At 33.9% G+C, this 26,373-nt stretch overlaps 3 protein-coding genes across 3 annotated transcripts; 2 read left to right on the top strand and 1 right to left on the bottom strand.

The window, feature by feature from the left end:
• The first annotated feature begins 1,131 nt into the window (after nt 1-1,131).
• On the top strand, nt 1,132-6,048 carry LOC128167797 (uncharacterized). The gene is made up of 5 exons (XM_052833709.1): nt 1,132-1,449; nt 3,443-3,661; nt 3,960-4,119; nt 4,222-4,337; nt 4,665-6,048. Exons 1-5 carry the CDS (start codon nt 1,413-1,415, stop codon nt 4,886-4,888), a joined length of 756 nt encoding a protein of 251 aa, XP_052689669.1. The 5' UTR covers nt 1,132-1,412; the 3' UTR covers nt 4,889-6,048.
• Nucleotides 6,049-7,533: 1,485 nt separating this feature from the next.
• Nucleotides 7,534-9,955, top strand: LOC128166142 (uncharacterized). Its single transcript, XM_052831104.1, has 5 exons — nt 7,534-7,860; nt 8,282-8,572; nt 8,840-8,999; nt 9,133-9,242; nt 9,579-9,955. The coding sequence occupies exons 1-5, from the start codon at nt 7,824-7,826 to the stop codon at nt 9,782-9,784; spliced, it is 804 nt and encodes a 267-aa protein (XP_052687064.1). The 5' UTR covers nt 7,534-7,823; the 3' UTR covers nt 9,785-9,955.
• Nucleotides 9,956-10,003: 48 nt separating this feature from the next.
• Nucleotides 10,004-26,300, bottom strand: LOC128166143 (uncharacterized). The gene is made up of 14 exons (XM_052831105.1): nt 26,149-26,300; nt 21,267-21,354; nt 20,515-20,557; nt 19,867-20,139; nt 18,930-19,151; nt 18,265-18,790; nt 17,853-17,943; nt 17,360-17,519; nt 12,713-12,900; nt 12,408-12,488; nt 11,996-12,052; nt 10,912-11,026; nt 10,509-10,636; nt 10,004-10,259 (listed from the first exon to the last, which is right to left on the bottom strand). The coding sequence occupies exons 2-14, from the start codon at nt 21,330-21,332 to the stop codon at nt 10,092-10,094; spliced, it is 2,118 nt and encodes a 705-aa protein (XP_052687065.1). The 5' UTR covers nt 21,333-21,354; nt 26,149-26,300; the 3' UTR covers nt 10,004-10,091.
• Between the last annotated feature and the right edge of the window lie 73 nt (nt 26,301-26,373).

The following is a 26,373-nucleotide window of genomic DNA, read 5'->3' on the forward strand; positions in this document are numbered from 1 at the left end:
CATGCAGTCTTGGTTAGAGTACCATTATCTTTTATCCAGTTTTCAACCTCACCTGCGCTGTTGTCACACCAAGTATAAGCCGAAGTGTGACAATACTCTTCATCACTTCACCGAAAGAGTTTTCTCTACTTTTACAGTGTAGTACTTTCACAGTAGTGGAGCACAAAGTGAATGTATGATCATAATATTCATGAAGCCCATAAACTGTTAAGGTGCAGACTTTTGCTGAGGCTATTATGGGCTCATAGTAATTAAAATGTAAATTTTATAATAATTTCTTCTGTACTTTAACATTATTAACATTGGTTCAGCATAGGCGAAGTTGCAAAGTGAGACCAAACCATCAGGCACATAGCATCATAAAGGGTTCAGCCCCCCCCCCCCCCACTTTTACTCGCAGAAAACATAATTGTTCCCAAATTTACCCTGAAATGATTGAAATATTGAGAAGTTGGAGTCATAAGCATATTAGCCCCCCCCCCCCCCCCTTCACACGGATTAGGATTTTAATGATTTTAGGGGGGTTTTTTTTCTTGTCAATATTTCTGAGGATTAGTCTACCCCCCCCCCCATTTCAATTTGCTTCCGACGCCAGTGTTCAATATACCGGTAAACGTTCTTTTTCAAGCTGATTTCTCTCTGTTCTATTCGTTTAAAGCATAAATAACTAATTCTTAGCGTTTAACACATTCATTTTACGTCTTAAACTGGAATTTTCACCTCGACTAAAATCGCGCCCCTCTCCCACCTTTCACATACAATTATGATTGATTCTTGATGTTTAGGATTTGTTTTTAAAATAAACGGGTAACAAAACATTATACAGAACCCCATCCATGTGTTATGTGCTCTAAACAGCTACATGTACGCTACAGGCATTGCAAATAGCTCGTGTCCTAAAGACAGTGAATCAATAATCAATTTACCTGCAACGAAACTATGCGAATGGAATTTTTGAAAATTTTATATCGCTGGGTCTTTACACAGACAACCCCGGGCTATTGTATATACATGTAGAGTAGGTAGTGTATATATAGGTAAAGCTTTGCATAATATGATAAAGGGATCAAAATAGATCGCAGTCACACCTGGCTTGCCATATTCAGTGAAATTGACCAGGCGTCACAATATTTTCTTCCGGTCTGAGACAAGGTAAAATCAAAATAGTACGGAAACTCCCGAATTGTTACGACGAAACAAAAAAAAAATCTCGACTGCTCCGACAGCAAATAGGATATACCACTGTCTGTGATTTGCGCAGTTTTACAGGTATATTTCAACATACGTACCCGGGTTGACTGTGATAAAGCGCAGTGTGTCGTGACCAGCGATTTCGAAATTTTTATCTGTTTGTGTACATTCTCAAACTCGCTATATTGATCAGCTGTTGACCACATAACACACATTTCAGGATGAAATGGTGGACATTTATTGTGGTCCTTGCGATAGGTAAGTTATGTTTTGATTTTTGATTAAGCAAGATTTAATACACTGTCAGGTAGATGGAGACTAAGCGATATTGTTTATCTTCGAGTTCATTGATTTCTTCTTGTTGACAACATGTACATGTATAAGCCATACCTATACATGTATATATGTTAAGTTTTCTCTGTGACCACTGTTCATTTTTAAGTGCATTCAGCCGCCTGATAACAGTTAAATAAACATTACCCCAATACCCACATTCAAACCATATGATCGACCTCATATTTTATAAGATTTTTTTAAAATTAGAATTATGCAGTTATACATTATAATTTACTTACACTTGGATGACATGAATTTTCAAGTTTAAGCATTTTAAGACTGTAGTAAACTAAATGATATATTGAAATATTTTTTTTTCAAAGTTTAAAGTCAATTTTATCTATAACGTTCGTTACAATGTAATATATGATATATTAAAGGTTGGATAATGTTATGACATTGTGTAAAATCCCCAGGAATTTCAAAGTATAATATTTAAAGCTTTAATATATATAAATATGTGTGTGTAAAGGGTATTCTGTTTTGCTTATTTAAATAAATAGCTGCAGGGACAGTGTATTTTATATATCCGTAGTTTACAGGCATTTCGTGTGCAAGCTTTTAAGTTAATAAAAAAGGCTTAACTACCATGGAATTTCCAAACCACAAAAGGTTTACACAAGGAAGTTTAGTTCAACTAAAACATGGGAATGGTTTTTTTTATAGGATAGTACATTATAGTGCAGGAGCATCATGATTTTTTTTATAGTATTCTCAGTAGTACATTATAGTGCAGAAGCACCATGATTTTTTATAGTATTCTCAGTAGGACATTTAATATAGTGCAGAAGCACCTACTCGACGTCCTTATTATTGCTCTTTGCATGTTTAACCATGCATGAAGACACAATACACAAAATATTTTATGAATAAAGTCTTAAATTATATATTCCAAGCCAAATTGTTAAGATAGATAACAGTTGTAATTTTGTGGGGTTTTTATTTGGAACACTTACTAACTATACTTGCTAAGTATTCATCTCTTATAATATTGGGGCACCTCCATGTTCTGAAGAAAATTCAGTTTCATAATACACGCTTTCAAAAAAAAATTACCATCACCGCCCCCAACCCCCCCCCCTTCCAAAAAAATAAAAAGATAACGCACAAATAATATTTACACTAAATAAATATTAATTTGTTTACCTCTCATACCGCTCTTGTTTTTAAGGGAGTGGTGTCATTTATAATGCGTAAGCTAAATGTATTTTTTCGAGACTAGTGGGGATTTTCAATTTTTTTTCTCGGATATGAATTATTACAACCAATGCATTGCAAATTGATGTTAATTAGGAATATTTTAAATCGGTTTTATTGAATTATTGTTCGTTTTAGTAGGTCGAATGGTCAACAAATTAACCACCAGGTCTGCTTTAAATTTTTAAATATGATATTTTGGGCCATTGACTACTATTACATAAAACAAAATTAAAGTATTTGACCGTTAGAACATTCAAGGTTATCTTCAGACAGAGCTTTTCCCTTAAAGAAGATAAATATTCATTATAATAGCTTAAAATGGGCCATGACCATACCATCCTCTTAAGTCGTAATGATATTGATATTGCAAAGTGTCAAATACAAGCTTTTGAAACCCAGTTTAGCCAGTGAACTTTGAATAAAATGTCATCAAATCATAATTGTGCTGTAATAAAACGAAGGAAAACATGCTCAGTAACCCGCCATACAGTTATGATATTGTTAGGCTGTCTATAAGATTCAGCTCGTCGAAGACAGACTTAATGAAATGAATAGACATATAGCAAACGTACTAAATTAATTTAATTAATTAATTAATTAATTAAACCCAGTGTTGTGTTTTAAAGCCTGTTACCACCCATACAAAAAAAAATTATTCATGAAACTGCTATACTTTATAATATGGTAAATGTATTGATCTAATTTTCCTTTTAAGCAATTTCATTGGTCAGTGCTCGTGGGGGCCGAGGTGGTGGAGGTCGTTTTTCCGGCAGGGGTCGCTACAGTAGCTCAAGTAGATCGACGTCATACCGTTCCTCCTTCAGCGGTAACCGTCTCTCTAGTTCCAGCAGTATCCGCTCCGCCCTGCTGCTAGGGACAGTCTATGGAGCCTCGCGGTATCGATCCAGAGCCAGATACATCGCCGATGGCACACGTAAGTATATAGTAAAAAGTCTGATAATTTCCAGCGGAGAAAAAAATCTTGAAGAAAAAAAAAATAAAAGAATTGTTTGTAGTTTTATTTGACTGTCAGCTACACTTACATTCCCAGAATACTCCTTATCTATTGGCCAAAGAATTATTTAAAAATACCGTAAAATACAAGGAACAAAATCAGCATGACATTGTAGTCTAAGATTCCTTGCTGGGCCCTTTTAAAATGAAAACGAAACTTTTGTTTTTTAATTGAAATTTACGAATTTGTAAAAGTAACCTTTCCTGTTTTGTTGCAGTGCCAGAGGTATGCTACAACGACAGTTACAACAGGAGTGCTAATGGCACCGTATCGTACCAAGGCCGGTTCTTTTGTCCACTTGATGAGAACATGTCCGAGGACTATCGGTATTGTTGTGGAGAAGAGGGACAACAGTACTGTTGTACATTCTGGGACAAGTAAGTTTAAAACATAAAACGAATCCTTTTCTCTTCAATTCTTCTTTCTATCACTTATTATAACAATTTGTTAACACTTAATGGTTAAACTGTTTATTCCAGACCTGGTCATATTGTGGGTGTGGTATTTGGAATAATAGCCGGCGTTGTAGCATTGTTCGTCGTTGTTTTCTGCGTAATTAAATACATGAAGACGACAAAATCAAGAAATCACAACCGTAAGTTTCACTGATTATCACTTATAAGTTACTGTAACAGCATATCTTAGAAGATTGTCTTTCCCTATAATATTGTCGATCGAGAAAAGTTACTTTTTTGGACATTTGACAGTGATGTTTCTTCTACTTCATAGTTACATGTATATTATCTGGACAAATCCCTGTTTTAAAAAAAGTAGACCACGCGTGTGTTACTAATTATAGAGAACAAAGTTTTCTACCAAGTAAAATGCAAAAGTTGTCGGATAATTTGCATAATTTAAAAAAAAATTTGGGGTGTTATTTTTTAATGTGCCATTATCACACACGTCTGACTGTTTTAACTAGGTCCCTATACATCCAACATATCCAACACATCGAATGGGCATGCCAGTTATCCACCAGCCTACGCACCGCCTACCTATGAAATGTCTTGTGTGGATTCCAATGGGAAAACTCCATACCCAACCAGTGATATGATGGGGTACTCTAATCCTTCCTACCCACCCACAGCGAATGCACCCTACCCAACAAAGGACGACACAGGGGGTCAACATCCTTGGAAAATATAGTACTTACAGATATTGTTTTAAAAAAAAGTCTCAATGGCTTACTTTTTTGAGAGAGAGAGAGAGAGAGAGAGAGAGAGAGAGAGAGAGAGAGAGAGAGAGAGAGAGAAATGAACCAAAACACTGTACATTAGATTTTCTCAGTTTTTCAAATGATTTTTTAATTTCTGTATCATCAGTATTTTCGTCTATAATTATGCCAATGCGAAGGTGGCATTTTGCAAGAGTCTTTGCTGTACATAATGTTTGTATCGATATGATAGCTCATTGCTTAAAGAGTTTATAACAACCTTTGTTGTAAAGGTACATGTATCCCACATGTCAGGTGAGATTAACCTTTAAAAAATTCCAACAAGAAAATAATTTTTCCCACAGTAGAAGCAATTTTCCGATAGGATATTTAAAATTTCCTACCGGAATAAAAGAACCTCTTGTAGGACCTTTAGTATCAATAAGATTTGAACAAAATCCCCATAGGATTTTAAAATCCAATCGAAAATCTCAATTTCCTACAGGAAAACTACCTGTCTAATTTCAATTTCTGTGCATGGGAAATACATAGGATTTAAGAAATTCTTAGGATTTATCAATATTTCATGTAGGAAAATTATTTCTCCAATGGGAAATATTAATTTCCAATGGGATATTAGTTTTTAAAGGTAAATATCTTGCCTGTCAGGTGAGACACACTATAAAAACAAAAGTGGTTATTTACTCTCTAAGACAATAGTCTAGTATCATTTAGTTGATATCAATTTATACGAAACTGCATTTTGAGCGAGTGCAAAAATGCCACCTTGGCGCTGACATAATTATCGGGCACAGTGGTCTATGTTATACCAACAAATATCTCCTCATCACAATGATATTATATCTATTTTTAGACAAAAATCTTCCATTAATTATTATAATACATGTACATGTTTATGTCCATCACAACAATGGTGCCATATGTTTGTACAAAATGTTGTGCTTTTTCTATGTTTCATATTTATCTGGAAGGGTATTTTTTCTGTGAAAAAAACCCTCACCACCTTTGTGATAGTACAAACCTTTTTTTATACGTTCATCATGTTTAATGAGAATACAATTCACCTTTTTAATTCAAGTTTTCATATAGCTTATATACATGTATAGGAGTTTACAATAAATAATGAAATATTTATGATTAACAGCATAATTTATTCTGCGCTGGTCTATTCTCACATTTTACGTGGGAGGGCACTTTGAAAAATCTTTTCAATATAAATAATACACAGAACACAAAATGTTTCGTTACTTTTCTAAATATTGCATCAAAGTGCGTTAAATTTGGGACCAAGTTAACGCGCATTGAATACAAATTTTCAAAGCGCGTTATGAAGATACATCTACATTTTTCATTATCGAGACACTTAATATACTTTGAAAAAATATGTATAAATATCAAATTACGGGATTCTATACTGAGTAAGTTGATAGTATAGTGATTTGTAAACGTAATGATAATGATTTTCCGTCTTTGAGAGTGGGAAAGGGGCACCCAAAGATAAAGTTCAATTACCATTCATCATTCAAATTGATTAAATCAAGAAGGCTCCATGCCCCGCATCTTTTCTTCCTAAGTATATACTTAGCAAACTGTAATAAACTTGAATGGAAAAGAGGAATTATTCAGCTCTAAGTAAAGTACAGTGAGATTGAAATGACGAGCTGGCCACACAATAGTTTCCCCCGTGGTATGTTTAATTATATGTAGGTATCTAAACATAAACTCTCTTTTGAGATTTCAACTAGAATAATTATGATCAACTAAAAAATAAGCACTACTGTAGGGGATGGTTTTTTCTTGCACTGATATTCTGTACGATCATTTTAAGTTTAATAAACTTTATGACGTATATTTTTTCTCATCATGTTTGTTCAAAACAATTTTAAATTAAATCCATTTGAAATAGGTTAAAAATTTATTTTCATAACACAACCATTTATTTTCTTGCATAAGAGATCCTTTTTTAAATGAGTAAATATAATTGTCGCATAAAAATTAACAAGATAAAAATATGAAAGAAACAAGTTAGCTTATATTCCCCTAGGATCTCTTTTTGATATATCTTTTTGAGCTAAATAATGTGTAATTAATTATTAATTGTATTAGAAAGTATCAAGTATTTCGACCAATATTTTTTTAAATGCGTCGACCTCGTCCCAAAATTTACTCGCTGATATATATATATATATATATATATATATATATATATATATATATATATATATATATATATATATATATATATATATATATGTCGGTTTGTCTTGAGAAATCAATACTGTCAGACGTTTTTATTCATGTACATCCTACGTGGTTGTAAAAAATGTTACCCGAATTTTTGCAGTCAGTAGAAAATTTATTAAACTACAAGAGAGAATTTAGATAGAACAATTATGCATGAATATCCTATGTATACATGATCTTAAAACTATAAATGGAGAGTAATTCAAAATGCTATACAGAGCTGAAAAATTATCTAAACATTAAAACCATATCAAAATAAACCTGAAATAAAAAACTTATTTTCATCTGAGGATCCTCGGGGCCTACGCATTTGAAAAAAATTAAAAGTCACCAAACATTGTTATCATGGGCTTTAAAAGGGCTCCGTCACGCCTGGGTACTCTTGATAAATACTAGTACATGTACGAAGTCAAGCAATCATTAACAAGGAGTGTCAAGTTTAAAACACCACAAAAGCTGAATATAAGTATTCCCAAAGTGGAACTGTGTACGAAATAACTAGAATACCAACAGCAAAATAAACGGCACATGCACTCATGGACGCACATTTACGGCTGTTTGTGAACGTGGACGTTTGAAGATGCACCCGGGCTAAGTGAGAAAAAGTATTTGTGGTTGCTTGCATACATTTTCTGATGTTGATCACAAAACACGCTTAAGAAGATGAGGTGGTGGACATTAATTGTGTTACTGGTGATAGGTGAGTGATGTGGAATTAGATATGATGTATTATATGTATTCTGTGCGTTGATTCTGGGTACTTTTGGGTAGTTAGAGGGATCTGCCACCTACAGTGTATGTCAAAATTTGCAGACAATACAAGCATCCTAAATTGTGGAAGAGAACTTTTTATTTTCTTTAGAGTCATTGTCACGTATATCATTACGGCGAATTGTATGATATTGTTTTATTTGAAGCTATTATGCAAGTAAAAATGCTGTATCTTTTTTTTTTTTTTTTTTTATAAGTTTTCCTCCCTCATGGCAAATCAGCTGAGTCTGTTTCTTTGACATGAACACTGATTTATTGTTAAAGTATTTCGATTGTCCATATAAAAAATCAGAAGGCGAATATTGTACACATCATCATATACATGTAATTTCTCCATTCCATTTTTTCAGCAATTTCATTGGTCAGTGCTGGCCGTGCCCGCGGTGGCAGATCCCGTTCCTCCAGGAGGAGTCGCTACACAGGCACCAGAAGATCTTCGTCATTCCGATCTGTCTTCCGGAGTAGTCGAACACGCAGCAGGAGTCGCTTCAGGAGCTCAAGTAGATCGACGTCATACCGGTCTTCCTTCAGCGGTAACCGTCTTTCTAGTTCCAGCAGTATCCGCTCCGCCCTGTTGCTAGGGACAGTCTATGGAGCCTCGCGGTATCGCTCCAGAGCCAGATATATCGCCGATGGCACACGTAAGTAGATTATTTTTTTTAATTTGATGGTAGATGCAGAAAATAATAGGCTCATGGTGTTATAGCAGGCAAAGTGAATAGTCAATAGCCCCCCCCCCCCAAAAAAAAACAACCTTCCTTGAAAAATAAAAGTGTAAAGTGTATGGTACTCACTGACGAAAAAAAATCATGATTCTATACTGGAACACTTACAATTTTGAATACAAGTATCGTATGAAGTCAAATAAGCAATTTTCGTAGAGTTATTATAGGTCCATATTGTTTCAGTCCCTGAGGTATGCTACAACGACATCTACGACATGAGTGATAATGGTACTGTTTCGTACCAAGGCCGCTTCTTCTGTCCAATAGACGAAATAATGTCCGAGGACTATCGCTACTGCTGTGGAGAAGAGGGACAACAAAATTGTTGTACATTCTGGGACAAGTAGGTTAAAACACATATAAAGACACTTTTTTTTTCATCCAATTTTTTTTTCTTTCTTCTTCCTTTTATTTCCTCGTTTTGGATATTTCTGAATTATCAGGGGTTACCCTGATCTTTTTTTTTTATATTTCAGACCTGGACACATTGTGGGAGTGGTATTTGGGATCATAGCCGGAATGGTGGCATTGTTCATTGTTGTTTTCTGTGTTGTTAAATGCATAAGGACAAAAAAGTCAACAAACTGTAAGTTACTCATCTTTTCAACACGTTAAAAATACCCTCTTTTATCACAATACAACTGAGAGCTCGTATTAAATTCAAAATTGCAGTTACTTTTTCAAAATATTGGACAGCGACCGCTTAAAATTTTCTTCTTTTTTTTTTATTATGTACTGAATAACAAGAATATATAGTACTCATCGTGGCTAATATAATTTTTAATTAACTATTCGTGTTATGATTTACTGTAACAGTACTACCATCATTTTGTTTAGTAAAAACATTTACAAAACACGATATTTCATGTAGCTTTAGTGTTGAAGATGAACCATTATTGACAACATAATTTACTGTTTCTAGGTGAGTACGCATCGACAGTATCCAACGCCTCCAAAGAACAGGTGATCTACCCACCACTGTACGCACCGCCTACCTATGAAATCGCCTGTGGAATTCCCAATGAGAAAACTCCATTTGCAAACATGGATGCTGGGAACTGTAATCCGCCATATCCTCCATCGAACGTTCCATACCCAATGGACGACTCATTGTGTAAAAAAGACTAATAAACGGCGTGTGTGAAATAACTTGATACATCTCATAGATCAGTTGTAAGCCAAATAATATCTGAATACCGGTATCCTTGGAGATTGAAGCATTTCACAGTTACTGTTTGAGGAAATATTCAAATGGTTCACTTGGAGAGAGAGAAAGAGAGAGAGAGAGAGAGAGAGAGAGGAGAGAGAGAGAGAAGTACGATATGGATAATAAATGACAAAAACAAATTTTACATTTACATGTATTTCTTATTTTGTTCTTTTTCATAATAAATATAAAATACTGATACGAGAAAAACTCCTAAAATCTTTATCATTAACTGTTTTTGGTTGACTTTTTGGAATATGCTTTGATGTAAAAATTAGAAAACAAGGCAATCAACGTAAAAGCATATATAAAAACGGCATAGTTAAATCCCTGGGGAAATTCACAGTCGGTCATCATATTATATCCTGTGTGGATCACAACCAACCCGAACTGCGTCTGAAAATAAGATGATGTAATGTTATAATTATTAAAATATACATTTCGTAATCTTCATATAAAAAACCAACCAGTTGTCTTATCTGTCCATATTAATATTCGTTTTAGACCATTCTTTCGGAGAAAATACGCGATTTTGTAATAAAATTGATAATAATGTAAAAAATTAAATATTAAAATTAAAGTACAACGCTGCATGCAGTGACTTAGTCCAATGGTTGGTGCTTTTAGTATTGTATAAAATATTACCAATTGCATCTTCGTGATGTATTTTTTCCACCATAGATACCGCTGAACTTCAGGTCCAAGAGCAGCGAGGCCATAATACATATACATCCATATATGGACAAAACAGTTGATCATCGCTAAGAAGAAGGCTGCAAAGGAATGGCTACGGTGAAGGATAGAAAGAAATGATCGACGTATAAAAATGGATGAAATGGAAAAATAAAGTTAATATAATGACAATCGAAATAAAAATTCTCATCTCATCTCTTACATAATGCGACCTTGATCATTTTTAAAGAAATGTACATTACTGCTGATGATGAGCTGCAAAATTTACGGTAGAAATGTACATTGAACACGCCCTTTCCGGTCTTAAATAGGAAATTGACATTGCTTCAGAATTCTGATACAGTAAGAAACCTACACTGTCCTCCGGCGATGAACTTGACACCCAGCCACCAGTTGATGAGCATCGTACTGTGGTGGTACACGTGGAGAAACGTGATCTGGTTATTCTTCTTGCGCAATATAAAGAAAACCTGCAAGGTCACATTTAATGCATTCTATAGAAGATTTCTTGAGCTACATGTATCTTTTTTGTCCAAAATACATCCAAACTATGATGAATTTTTAAGAAATCAATATAAATATTAATATTATTATTCATTTGATTACTGCTGTTTGAGAAATAAAACTTACGTTGATAAAAGAAAAGGCATTATTTTTTTTTCAGTTGAAAAACAAAAGGCGATATGTTGGGTTTTTTTAAGGTTTTGTTTTTTCAAATTGACCATCAACTAAAGCAATCTCTACGGTAGAAAAAAAGAAAGCATCTCAAAATTTGGTAAATATTTTTTAAGGGGTGGGGGAGGGTTGGGTTATTACCGTAACGTTTCTTTAATTCTGAGTTTAATACCAAAGATATATGAAACACTCAAACATGAAATGTACTTTATCAATTGAATTTTCTATTACCAAAAATAGTTAATCTTTCTTATATTGTTTTACATTCAAATTGGACGTGTAAAATAATTGTGACACGTTCACAAGTACATGTAAAATCAACACCAAACGCAGAGTATCCGACACGTGTGTGACCTACATGGTAGAAAACGCATACCTAACACATTTTTGCAGTGAAGTCCTTAAGGAAAAAAATCGATACCCATGCATTTATACCTGGAGCTACCATTAACACTCTCCAGAAAAACAGATCAGTTACATATTCAATGTAATGTTTTAATAAACAGAAGGACTATAATTCCATATTAATCTATAAAATTATATTTCATACGTGTAAACCTGTCTTTCGTATGTAATTCTTAAGCTTATAGTCATATATATTTAATCATTCTTATAAAAGTTTGAACAACAGAGCTTTGAACAAGCATTCACCGAATACACAAACGTACTGAGTTGAACATCGAAGATGTGCATTTCCGTTTGCCAGAAAATTCCGAAAAGGGATGATTAAGGCAACTCAGCCACGCTCAAATTATGTTACGTACCGTGTCTAGTAGCTCTATGATTTTGGAGAAGAAATACCACCAACATACACTAGCCATCTGTGAATAAAAAAATGTAATAATTTGTCTGAGGACTTCATCCGTAATGAATGAATGTATCACTATGAATAAATGAAGAAATGAATGGATGAATGAAATAAATGAAGAAATGAATGGATGAATGAATGAAAGAACCAATCAATCAACAAATCAATCAACCGATCAATTAATCTATGAAGTAAGACAACAAATGGCTTTTTAGAATAGTTTGTTTCCTTTGTATGAAGTTTGTCACTTAAAATTCTTCAACAGATCTTCACTTTTATCAAATGTTCTTCGGTTACCCATGAAGCTTGGGTGTTTTTGCTACAACATGGCTTTTTTTACCTCAATTTCAAGGTATTCATTACCTTACCCTTATAGCTAAAGGGTCATCTGAGTAGTCGACAGGCTGACATCGCAAACTGTAGGAGGACTTTATGGCCGTCACTAGAAACTAAGAAAGGAATAATTTTTCAACTTGTCATAAACATCTTGTTATGAAACGTAATTATGGATATCATGCGCTAACAACTTGATTTCAAGCTGAAACACGTTTGTTAACCTCAAATTGAAGCGCCTTTTAACTTGTACATGTATGATAACATAATAATTCTTGTACATCCTATATCCCCATTCCTGCTTAATATATTCCCCCATAATCATCCATACGTAACCGACCTCTTCAAACATGTAAACTGAGAGGCCAACAAGAGCTAGATTGTAGATGACCAGCCATCCTTGTAATTGTAAGGGTTTGTATTGTTCCATCCAGCGCGGCCCTTGCTTGACCAACAGCAGGTATAGGACAAATATTGTCAGGATCGGTACAGGGGACTCCATTAGTAGCCATTTTTCTACCCTAGAATCTACAAATATAATAATTATATGCAGAATAAATATCCAATATCATATTTCACATGGAAATATCAATACGGTCGCTCTCCCCCTCCCTCTTTCACTCTCTCTCTCCCCCCCCCCCAACATTATACCCAGGAATGTCATTTAAATTATAAAATAAGGTTTTGTCAATGAAATGTGCCATTTTTTCACAGAAAGAAAAACACAATCTTGATGTGTCTCAAAGCCTTTCGTTGTCTGTTTCATGAAAGAAAATACATAATTATTGATCCGAAACTATTGAAATCATTCAGTAAGATTGAACTGGTATCTAGGACCGGTATTACATCTGGTAATACTTTTGTACACAAATTGAAAGAATTTAAACATTTGTATTGTCTGTCTGATAACGTCTTTGTTCTGACCATTGTTTACATATCATATTGACTTTCAGATTAGTCTAACCTTGCGATTAACTTGACCTACAGGGGTGGGGCTTTAAGTTTTATTTATTCTTGTAAGCAGCTATTATATGACTGTCGTTTCTCAAAGGCACTTGTTTCTGTGATAAAATTTAGCCCATAGTGTAGAGTCCCAATGAATTATATACCTTGTGTTAATATTCTTATATATAATGGCACTATGGGTAAACTTTGTCACAGAAACAGTTGTTTATAGAAAGAAACTCCATTCGTGTAAGTTCTTCTCTCGCTCAAGAACCCCCGCTCTTTAAAAATAAAGACAAGAACATATATATTCCTAACATAGCCTAATCAATGCAGAAATTGCAGCAACCTTGGGGTGATTTAATTTTTGTTAGATGTTAATTGTATATCTGTCGCAAACGTGTCGCTACATGCACAATTGAAACAATTTTTGTATTAACTATAAATTCTGTACTATATTACTGAACTATTCTGAACTATTATCTCTACAACAACTAGATTCAATTTTACAACTCAAACAGAAATAATACACAATAATATCTAAGGTATTCACAAATCATTGAAAAAGTTATTTTCAATTAATTAATTAAAAAAAACCAATAGAATTTCATAATTTCCTTACCTCCTTTAGAGAGGTAAACTTCGTACGATCTTTTCAACTCTGCGACCGTCAGCATGGCTAGCCTCTATATTTCCTTAAATGCAGTGAACCGTGACACGTTCACCCGAGTATATCCTGGTCAAATGTAAGTATGTCAAGCTATATAACAACATTCACCTTTGTAGATTCTTAACGAATGCCAAAAAAATAATATGCACCAGTTTGCGTAATATGGAAAACACGTGTCTTCAAATTGCACATCACGCGTGTTTAAAGTTCCACTCGTGACCCATTGCTAGCTACCTGCACATACGACTTCGTTATAAAACGGGTAACACCACAAGCTAAAGGTTTAAAGCGCCCCATGTCGTTTAAACCTTTCACATGGACCATTGAACCGCTCTGTTTACGTGTGTGGACTATTTAGCTAGTGGACAATACTTATTATCTATGGAAGAGCAGAACATGTACCTTTTTTTTTAAATAACTTATGATTATATTAGGCTGCATCATTTAATGGTGACACGTGTTAATCATTTGGTACGAACACAAAGACTGCAATAATCCTTATTAAAAATCAAAGAAATTTTCTTAATACATGTATATACAGTGTATCGTTACACGTATCATACTTAATTGTCTTCTTAATTATCTAATTAAAGAACCTCGATCTAGCCACCTTTTTTGGGGGGAGGGGGGTATGTATACCCGCATCCTTTTCAATGCATCGAAGTATTCCACAAATAATTTTGGCAATGCGGCATCATTTCATTTTACATTTTATTTGTTGTGAAAACGATATTAAAACTTACATTTTTTATCGCGTTTTTCCCCTCGTCTCCCAAGTGTTCTGGTCAATAATAAATCATTCGTGAGAGTTTTCATTTGCTTTTTGCTTTGCTTTTTTTCTCTTTTCCAAACAATATTATATAGCATGAGAAGAATTGCCAATGCATATGCGATAAAGAGCAAACCAATAAAAGCCCAAAACCGAGTACCTACAAGGTATACTTCTACTATTCCACCTACCTTGCCACACCCATGTATCGACCTTAACCTTTTATAACGCATATGGTGAAAACAAAGTCTTACCTGAAAATTAGTTACAGTACAGATTCCACTGTGCAACAGAATCACTGATCAAAAACGTTACTTTGAATTAAACTACATATAATTGAACTATGACCGATGTACATGTACATGTATATTATATTGACGAGCATACACATAAAAGTGTACAAGATCCAATACACATCTTCATGTATATGACTGAAAAATTCCAATTATCTCAGCTCTACGCACGTCACCTGTGGAAATTACTTGGACACACGTGCGAAGATGCTATAGAGCGGTACGTGGTTTTAGCTGATCAATCATTGCTAGAAGTTACCATAGATATCGATATCAGTTGTGGGTATAAATCTTTGAAGATTTGAATTCAAGGAATTAATTACTTGACATGTCCTAATTTTTAAAATTATCGTTTTTTAACGACTTATTATTCATTCGCAAATATTTCACAGATTTTTAAAAAGAAATTTAGATTTTGTTTCATACATGTTGTAAATTTTTTTATGTTGAAAGGGCTATATATGATATGGACCTAAAATGGCCCCCTTAAATGAACATCATCATTTTTCTGTAATTCTTTGTTTTCTTTGTACACATATACATGTTAAGTTATTTCACTATGCCCACAATTTAGAAATATGACATCACAAAGTTAACCTTTTCCTACAATTTTTAGCATAAAACGGATCGCTTTTAAATAGTCTTTCTTTCAGAAAACATTGAGCGCAAGCTTGAACAAACAAAATATTTCATCAGAATTGTATATATCCAATACTAATAAACAATATAGTTTCTTTGTTCAAAGTGTCGCTCTATATTTCCCATTCGAAAAGAGATAAGAAAACTGTCAATTTTTTAATGATTTTGATTATATTATAACAATTGCGCAACTTCTAAAGTCATAAACTGCCAGTGAGTGCAAACAATTCAAATAAATGGGTAAAAAAAATTATGTTATATCAACTTTTCTAAAATAAAACGTAACAATTTTGATTTACTTGAAACACTTTTAAAAATGGCGAATTATGGGGGCCAAATATGACCGATTATCATATATAGTTCATTGAATGACATGGCTAAAAACTTTATTCATTTTATTTTAAAGTACATGCATTCAAAGGTTCCATACTGACCTATAAATATGCTGAATATTTTTTCATTGCCGTAAAAAAATATTTAAAAATAATTAATAAAATTTGCGTGCATCAATTTCTTTATTTTCAAAAGAGCACCATTCAGAAGCAGTCATAAGCATCAACTCCAACATTTATTAATGAATTTGTTAGAAATAGCAAAGAACATTTACTCAATGGGCATACGAAGGCAAAAGTAATGTTAACAGTACTGCATGAGGTAAGAACTACTGGACCCTAGAGAGTCATGGTCATGGGAGGGAGCATTTAGCCAATGCGTGTAGACTAATACTGTATACAGAGAGGGAAATATTCGCCCCCGTTTTATTTTCGCCCCTTTCGCCCTCGTTGTCAGCGGGCTAGTTTTAGACTGGGCGAATTCAAAACAATTTTTTCAAATAACTGTATTAATTATTAAAGAGTATCTTTATTTTTGTTTGTGTCAGGGCGAACTTAAGACCGTGTGAAACAACTTGCAAGTGTAGAAAGGCAAATATAACACGGCAGGGCGAAAACAACCCTGTATACAGTATGCTAATGAAAATCACATCAAAGTAAAGATGATACAACGTTAACATAACAATGTAATCAATAAAATGAAATATGGTACATGTATATGAAAAACTGTGTAAATGAGCGAGGAATGAAATATCCATTTCAACTAATATTATTCCCGTGGAGGCGCCTCTCTAGAAATGAGTATTATCGTCATCCGATTCTACGTCACTGCCCTCCATAGGAATATTATAATTGCTTTGAATCACTCGGATTAAGTCATGTCTTTCCATGTTCAGAAGAATGATTTTTAACATGTCGTGGTTACATGCAGGCACGGACCTCCTGCGTTGATCCTGGAAATACCAATGGGAGAACACCACATCCATGATGACAATTTTCCTTGTGTAACAGAAATGCTGGATTAATTCTATTTCCAAGGTCTTTTTGACTCCTGTTAGATATTACCAAAAAAAAAAAGGAAATATAACTCCTAGGTTTCCTTTGAAACGTAACAAAACAAAGATCAAACTTTAAAAAAAATTCATTTCATTTTTTCAAGTGAAAATTGCATTGTAAAATGGGATTGTTCTTCTTGTTTATCAATTCCTGTATGTTTTTGCTGTAAAGTTGGATAGTAATGAAATAGTAACGGAATGGAATCCAATATACTTTTTGGAATGCATGTTAATTCAAACATGCACGCTAACATTATGATAAAACATAAAACAGAATTAGGTACCTGTCCATTCTGCAAATTCTGTCCAGTCTCTTGCTCTAGGTCCATTATTTCTCAAATCTAATTTCATGGACAGCTCGAGGTATTGATTATGAGTGATGTTCAGAATACCCCACATCTTTGGTACTCGGCCCTCCATTACTCTTTGTATACTCAAACACAGCTGAAAGGGATATCTTGATTATAGAAATAGTTGTTAACATCACGATACTGATTCACCCTTTTGAAAAAAGATATTCGGTTATTGATCCTCTGAATAATTTTCACGAAACGTGCATATAAGATATTCGGTTATTGATCGAAACGTGACGTGCATGCAACTCTCTCTCTCCCTCTCTCTCTCTCTCTCTCTTTGCGTTCATGCATATATTTTTTATATCAAAATTGATTTTTAAAAAATCTTGAGGAACTAAACCGATAGCCATAAGGAATACAATCGTACAATGATGCTGTTTAATTAACTGCAGTTACTGTAAAATGAATATTATTTACTCACATCTGATTCCCAGTATTCTTGAGCCTCATATACCTCACAGTCACTTCCTGTTGGTCTTGGGTCATCATACATTGGAACCGCGTTACATATCCTTAAAATATATAGAGGGTATTATTCTTTGTTATTTGTTGTTTCTTTTTCCCATCAAATTATTGTTCTTTTTCGGTAACGAATTATTTAGATCATTTAGAATTTTCAATAAAAATGCATCTGAGACTAAAGGGCATAACTTTTACATGTACATGTAAATGTATAATACATGTGTGTACTTTACCATGAACTACTAGTATTTTAAAAGATGAATCTACAAGAGATTAAAATGTCTGTATAACAGGGAACTTGTAAATTGTAAAACTGATATCTTATATATAGAGTTTATATAAATATGTTATTACATATGTATAATGCATACTTTCTATATGAATGATCAAATAATCGATGCTGGAACTGATTATCAAAATATAACCAATGCTTGGAAGCGGTTTCTTCATCAACTTGTTCTAGCTCGTCACTCAGACGGTTCCAACGGTCAATCTTATGCTCCATTTTTATACGGAGCGGATTTGGGAACCGTTCGTTAATGTACAATCTGTCATCAGATTGGAAAATGTTTTCGTAGAACACATAACTGTGGGACCGTTTGCTGTTGTCGTCACATAGCGCCATGCATGCTATGCTCTCCGATCGAATCAAGTAGGTTTTACGACAAAGTTTCGGTGGCCGTGGTAACGGAGGACTGGGAGGACATTCTGGACGACAGGGTGGAGGAGGGGACTCGTGCGATGATGACGTCATTCTTGCTGAAGGAGCATCCGGGTGGAAATCAAGCATATCAGCTACCGGATTTCTTACCAGACAGCATCGAACCATCAGTTTTCTTAGGTCATCAGCAAAGCTGCTATTTGCTTTGAGATGAATAGCACTTTCATATACAAAATCTGAAGAAAAAAAGAAAAAATATATAAGAAGGTGAACAAGAAATATAAAAGACTTGTGTAATATATATTTTCCTCAAAAATGTTTGTTTTTTGGCTACTGATTTTGAAAAAAATAATAAAAATAATTTGTATGCTTTACTTGTTTGGTAAACGCCATCATCAGTGTAAACTTTAAGTTCCACCATGTCTGTTTCTATATCAAATGATACTTCACACTTCACCATCCTAAACTTATAGTCGTGATAAATATTATACGATGAGTCCAGCACACAGAAGTTTGCCCTAGTCATGACGAACCGTAATCTCGAATTTTCAGATTGACTGATTTCTGGAATATTTACGAACCAACTTCTTATTTCGCCTGTAAAAATACAAATGTTAGGAATCATGACCATTACATTGTTCTGCAAAAAAAAAATTAAAATGAATTGTCACACTTTGTTCACGTTCGAATTGTGACGTCTGACAGAGTAAGCATTGAGTCAGTAAAGACACTTTAAATATACATGTATCTGATTGGTCAGTGTTTGAATGGACAACAAAGTGTTCCATATGAAATATATTGACATAGAAATTAACTTAACAGTTGTATGCATCAAACGTGAACATATCCATGTGATAAAACAAAGTTTTATATTCTAACTTTCAACAGGAAACACACTGAAATTCTCAATGGTTCTTCATAATAATATAAAAGATCAATATTTTAGTATGATGTGTAATACATGTACTTTGGTATTTTTTTTCTTGGATATTAGGTAGCGACAACCTTAAGTGCATCTACATGTAGTACTTAACTTGCACAGAAATACTGCAAAACAATTTTTACACAAATTCAAGCCATGTGAAAATTCGAATTCATAACTTGAATACTAGTATCTCTTTGTTTACAGTATTTTTATACGGAATTGGTTGAAAAGACACCTTAGCATTAGCAATGCAATGGGGGAATTCACGGACATTTTTTTTTACCCTAAATAAATACATGTAAATAAAATGTTTAAGAAAAAGCTGAAAAAGCGCTTGGCGTGTTAATTCATTATTGTGACTGTGAGCTGACTAACGCGCAATCTTACCAAATTCTCTGCGGAGAGCATTCCACAATGTTCCTATAGACCTTTCACGTAAGTGCATTTGAGTTGGACCACACAAATTGATACGATGGGTCAAATCATCAGTCTTTATAAGAAGCGTCACGCTTAGGCACTGTTTGTGTTTTGAACATGGTATCCTTGTTGATAAGCATGACAGAAAAGCATGGCCTGTCTTGAGTTCAATTTCATCTTTTTCAAAGAAATATAGATCCTCCGCGGAAAATATCACCACCTCTTTTCCAATTTTCAGCTTATCTGTTCAAATACATGAAAACATTTATCAAAACGCGCAAATTTGTGGGTTTTTTTTTAATCTTAAGAATTAAAGTGCATTTACACAGATACAAGATCTGATACGCTTTGTTACAACGCACTTTGAAAAATTACGCACTTTGAACAAAATTTCAAAGTGCGTTAACTTGGTTCCAAATTTAACGCACTTTGAATTTTTTTTTTTCAAAGTGCGTTCCTACAACGCTTTCAACAGCTATCCATTATTATTATTATTATTCTATTTAAATATGTGATGGTCACTCCCCGTCTCGAACTGGTCATTCAATGAAATGAAAAAAAAAATGTTATGAATTTTTGAAAAGTCAACCCTAAAATCTTAGATCTATTTTAACTTACACTTAACACAAGGAATAGTGGTCTTGGTGAGGGTAACTTTAACCTGTGGGGAATAGAAAAGAATCAAAAACATTAACATAAACGCAAAGTTAGGACCGTCCTGTTCTCGGTCTGACATCAAATTTCATTTTTTTAAAATACATGTATAAATCTTACTATTGTATTTTTTTCATAATTGACCAAAATTTTAATGTTAAAGGTCAAGTTACTAGATAAGATAAACTGACCTAGATTAAACGTGTTCATAAAATAATATTATCAAAAGAAAAAAGCAACATTTGTTTCAAACTTATACAAGACAATCACAAGACTCGAGCTTTGTTTACTTAACAAATCTCTGTATCTTCATTTCAAGTATATTTCAATCTCTGTATCTTGCATATACATGTACATGTAACTCAATGCTTGACTTTCAAATTTTAGTGAAGCATTAAGCATATGGTTTATTATTGGGAGTATATTACATTGATTTTGCATTATCGAATCCACTTGTTAAAAAAAACATTGATGTCTCCTGACAAAATTTTCACGACTGTAATAACACCCACCGCTTCGCAATTTTGTATGTTGCTGTGTTATATATCATCAACATAAAGGCGAATTTATTATCATTTATCAAATGAATCTCGACCGGGCATATATACAACTAAAGTATAATATTTGATACATAAAAAAATATGTTTTTGGGACACCTGAATTTGACAAAGAATGATTTTTTGCAAACATTAATTAACAAATTATCAATTGTTTACCCTTCTTCGCTGTCGTAAATATAAATATCCCTGGAACAGTGTGATTTCAGCTATAGTGGGTTCCATGGCTGCCCCGTTCTCTCTTTCTCTACATATCAAAAAAAAAAAATGAAAAGATTGAAACACATACAAAATAACGTTCGTTAAGTTGGATCGGTTTTCAAATTATTTTACAGTATCTTATTATTATTATACATTATTATATTATATATTATAAAATATTATTTTACATAGTTTATAATGAATTTCTATGTGCATTTTTAAAATTTATTTTGCGTGTCATTTTTAAACAAATAACATATCTATATATATATATACTCAAAAAAATATTTTTAAACGCTCGTTTCTTAACAATTCCTTTACATTTCGATTGTATCAAGATGTTTTCATATTAGAACTGATTTTATAGTTAATTTCATTGGTATTAATGGAAATATCATATATATCACACATGATATTCACATCATTCTTGAAACTGTCACAAGCTCATGTAATCATTCTGTATCCCTAACATAGAGATGTCTGTTTGATTTATAACTTTGTTTTCAGTAATAAAAATAAACATTTTGTTTTGTGGGCCATTGAATGATTTATTAAAGCAAATGTACACCCCTTTCTTCTTTTAGATATGCGCATAGCCAGTTTATATCACTTTGTTTCGCTTTATATTTTCATTAAATTGAAAAATGTGTGTAAAAAAAATGCGAGATACATTCAATTATATATTCCGGATTTTAAATTTCAAAATTGCGCAACAATAAAGCGGTGATGTAGCTCATGATTACTCTTCGATCAAACTTTCGAATTCAACAGGGAAGTTTAAAGGAGAGAAGTTTTCAACAACGTATTGCATAAACGTTTGGTAGTATGTTAACATATATGTGCAACCACTTTTATAAATTATTTTTATATTTTATTCATTCTAACAGGTTAATATGAATGTGTGACCGCGTAGATTTTACGGTGCTATGGTATTCTTCTGAATCTGCATCGGTCGTGTGCAGTACGAACCGGGTGAGGGAATGTTGGCGTTAAAGGAACAAATTATAAGGTTGAGGCGCGCTGTGGGCCGTAAGTTAAAAACAAAGGTTATGTATGCCGTATTCCCAAGGGTCCACCAATATGCAATTCCAGAGAAGTAAAACTAAGTGATGAAGGATTCCGTATTTATTATCAATCGAATTTAAAAGATGAACAATAACAAACAAATAAGCGACACAGACGGAAGTGGCCGGTAATGCGTCAGGCCTCCGAACTGAAGATTGACCAATACAATTCAGTATATATAAGAATCTAAACAATGAGTAAAAGTGACAATTTGATGGCATCAAATGAATTGAGTGAAAGATTCACAGGTATTAGGTAATTAGATTAACTCAATGAGTCTTTGATGGCCAAGACATGAAAGGCATATAATTACGCAATGTTGTTTCAAGAGATTAGCAGTTCTTGGGAGAAACATCTGTCTGATTTGTAATAACAATCAAATAAAGAGTCTGCCGAGTGTCAATGGCTAATTCACTTTGTAAACATTAAATTCTAAGAATATATGACAAAATAAATGTTGTATTTGAAAAGTAAAGTCCGAAATAAAGATAATTATAGAACAGTCAATTTTGCACTGTGATAATAATTATCATGGAGTGAAATTTCAATGAACTATAATTCAAGACATTTTGTATAAAACTTCAAATTCACATTGCTTTATTTGTTATCAATTTGCTATAATATTTTTATCGCATTTTGTCTTTCAAAACATTAATCCCAAAACATTTGTTTACGTAAGGCGTAATTGCTCAATCGTTTTAAATTAACTCTTAACTTTGTGGACTTGATATAATTGACTCACTCAATTTGAAGTTTTACTCCGTGTCATCTGTCACTCATGCTTATAGTGCTAATTACTATTGTTTACTGTTCTTATTTATATCATTTGTTCATTATTATCATCAGTCAAGAATTAGGCTTCGGATTGTTCGGGTATAGTTTTTGGATTTCCAGAATTCACCCTACCGACCTGAAAGTTCAAATAAAGCGCTTTTTACCATCTAGAGCATTTGAGTCTTTTTGTCGCCGGATATATAGAAACACCTTATTTTCCCCGGTGATAGTTTGGTGGAGAATCCGGGTAATTCACCCGGGGCTGCTGCATAAACGTTGTAGCAGTTAGATTCCGTGTACCAACAACAGCGAGTTTCCCCAAGATTTTTACATTCAACGTGTCAGAAATGCAACCCAAGAGCAGAGGATTTCCCCGCTCATTTCGACCATCAAACCAGCGTCGCTGCTTTTCGAGTTTCTGGACATCCCCAGGACTTGCACGACTACACTCCGGACCTGGATCCTGTCCAGCATGCTACAGGTGCGGAAATACGTTCACCCCCGGACACCTGTACTCATGTCCAGCGACACGTTCGGAGTGTTTCGTGTGTGGATTACTTGGCCATTTGGCTAAAATGTGCTTCTACGCAACCATTCCTTGCCATTCTCATCCGCGGAAAAACTTACCCGGTGGCGACCAACGACAAAGGTTCGTTCACAAATGGTTCGGCCAAGGATGGAAGGACCTGCAATCGGACAGTATCGTCTGTAGGGTCGACTGATGCCCAAACAGGATCAAAACTCGACCCTACTGTAGGAATTTCTGAGAATAAGCCTCAAGAAGTTTGTGTTGCAATTGCTGATATTTCGCAATGTAGAACGCACCTTGCACAAACCAAGACCTTAAGCAAACGACGCCGGGACGCGAAAAGAATTAAAGATTATTACAACCTACTGGAACTTGTGAAACAGCTGCCGTTCCAGCACTTGAGTCCAGAAGACATTCAAAAATTATTTAAGCCTGTTGTAATTCAAGACCACATGACAACGTTCAGAAATCAAAATAAAATGCTAAAGAATGTCGTTAGCAATCTAAGCACCGACTGCTAAGATTTAGAACAGTGTCCTAAAGACCTTAAGCAAAGACAGACCATCGCTAACCAGAAGATAGCAGTCTTAAACGACATCATCACCTCTCAAGAATACGACATTGCGGCCTTAAGGAAAAACTCAAGTTCAAGAAACCGAATTCACAACACTCCCGCGCCCAGACCAAGGTCACCGGAAAATAATCAACGACAATTTTACCAGTCCGTCTACTTCGGTCAAAGGCCGCGTGCACCCAGCAATCCTTATCGGTGAGCTTTGAGACGAGGACGTCTCATTTTCCGGAGCGAGAAGGAATTATCATGGAGTGAAATTTCAATGAACTATAATTCAAGACATTTTGTATAAAACTTCAAATTCACATTGCTTTATTTGTTATCAATTTGCGATAATATCTTTATCGCATTTTGTCTTTCAAAACATTAATCCCAAAACATTTGTTTACGTAAGGCGTAATTGCTCAATCGTTTTAAGTTAACTCTTAACTTTGCGGACTTGATATAATTGACTCACTCAATTTGAAGTTTTACTCCGTGTCATCTGTCACTCATGCTTATAGTATATAAATAGTGCCTGTTTGGGAGGGTAACAGTTGAAATTGACACCCCGAGAAAACCATTGTCAACCGACGCGAAGCGGAGGTTGACAATGGTTTTCGAGGGGTGTCAATTTCAACTGTTATCCTCCCAAACAGGCACTATTTATTTTGTTATACTGAATGTCTTTTTTTTAAAATTTTTAAGAAAATTTTACTGCTTTTATATAGGTATAACGTAAATTCTACAGCGAACCGTACGCGCATAATTTTCGCGCATGTAACATTTTTTAATGTTACCCGTTGCCAAGTGCGTTGCTAACGCTGAGGGTAATAGTAAATATTATTAACTGCGTCTTAACCAATCAGATTTCAGTATTTAACATGAAAGTATAACAATGCTTATTACTATTGTTTACTGTTCTTATTTATATCATTTGTTCATTATTATCATCAGTCAAGAATTAGGCTTCGGATTGTTCGGGTGTAGTTTTTGGATTTCCAGAATTCACCCTACCGACCTAAAAGTTCAAATAAAGCGCTTTTTACCATCTAGAGCATTTGAGTCTTATTGTCGCCGGATATATAGAAACACCTTATTTTCCCCGGTGATAAATGTAAGGAAATATCACTCCATTTGATATGCTCCACCAAAGTTACATTTCAGTCCAAAAATACATTATTTACAGAGTAAGTACCAAATTGATTTTGAATAGTATGTATGTTTAAGACTGTAAAAAATGTTGATTATGAATGAGAAGCTAAGGTTGCAATATTATTTTTAAAATACACTATTTCTGAATGAAATTTATAGACGTTTTTGTTAAAGATATGCAACTTGATTTAGAAATACACGCATTCCACATTATGACACACATATTTCGATGTAAATACATAGTCAACAGATTTATCAGCAGGTCATATATTCACGCTTGACTGCATTTAACCTTCTCAGGTAGAAATTTAGGGCTACAGAACAACTCTAAAGCTTATCGATCTTTGGGAATTTTTCACACAGGATTTTTTTTTTAAAAAGTCAGGAATTTGAAAAAATACATGCCAAATACGAGCACAAGGACTGTAAAACATAATGTACAAGGTCGCTGTACTTGCAGTTTTAATTTGAAAAACAAAGTAACGAGGATTTTATCATTAAAATTTCACGTTAATCAGAAACAAATTTTCTCTATAAGTAAAGATTAGATTTTATCTAGAATCTTTTCTAAATGATCTAATGCAGTAGAACATTAAGATTATCGAATCCAAACTTGATGTGTTTTTTTTCCAGATCTATTTTTATCGTTTGTAGATGATAACGTCAATTAACCCGGACCCGAGTCCATGTATTTACTTAGCATGGAATTTCCATGTCAGAATTAGTCATCATACAAATGAATAAGTCATTTTCGTCATACTTACTAACTTGTCATGTGGATTTTCAGAATCCTCTTTGGCACCACAGATGATAAAAGAGGTTTTCTACATTTCGCAAAGTTTCTCTTTAACTTCCGGAATCTATTCACTCAGGTGTAGATACCAATAACATTTTGTGGAATTTAATTTTGGCAATAACTAAAACACGGACTGGCTCCCTTTATATTTACCCGTATGTTGCGTATATCTTTAACAAATTTGCTATCGATA

This window comes from Crassostrea angulata, chromosome 10 (assembly GCF_025612915.1).
Source record: "Crassostrea angulata isolate pt1a10 chromosome 10, ASM2561291v2, whole genome shotgun sequence".
Taxonomy (NCBI): domain Eukaryota; kingdom Metazoa; phylum Mollusca; class Bivalvia; order Ostreida; family Ostreidae; genus Magallana; species Magallana angulata.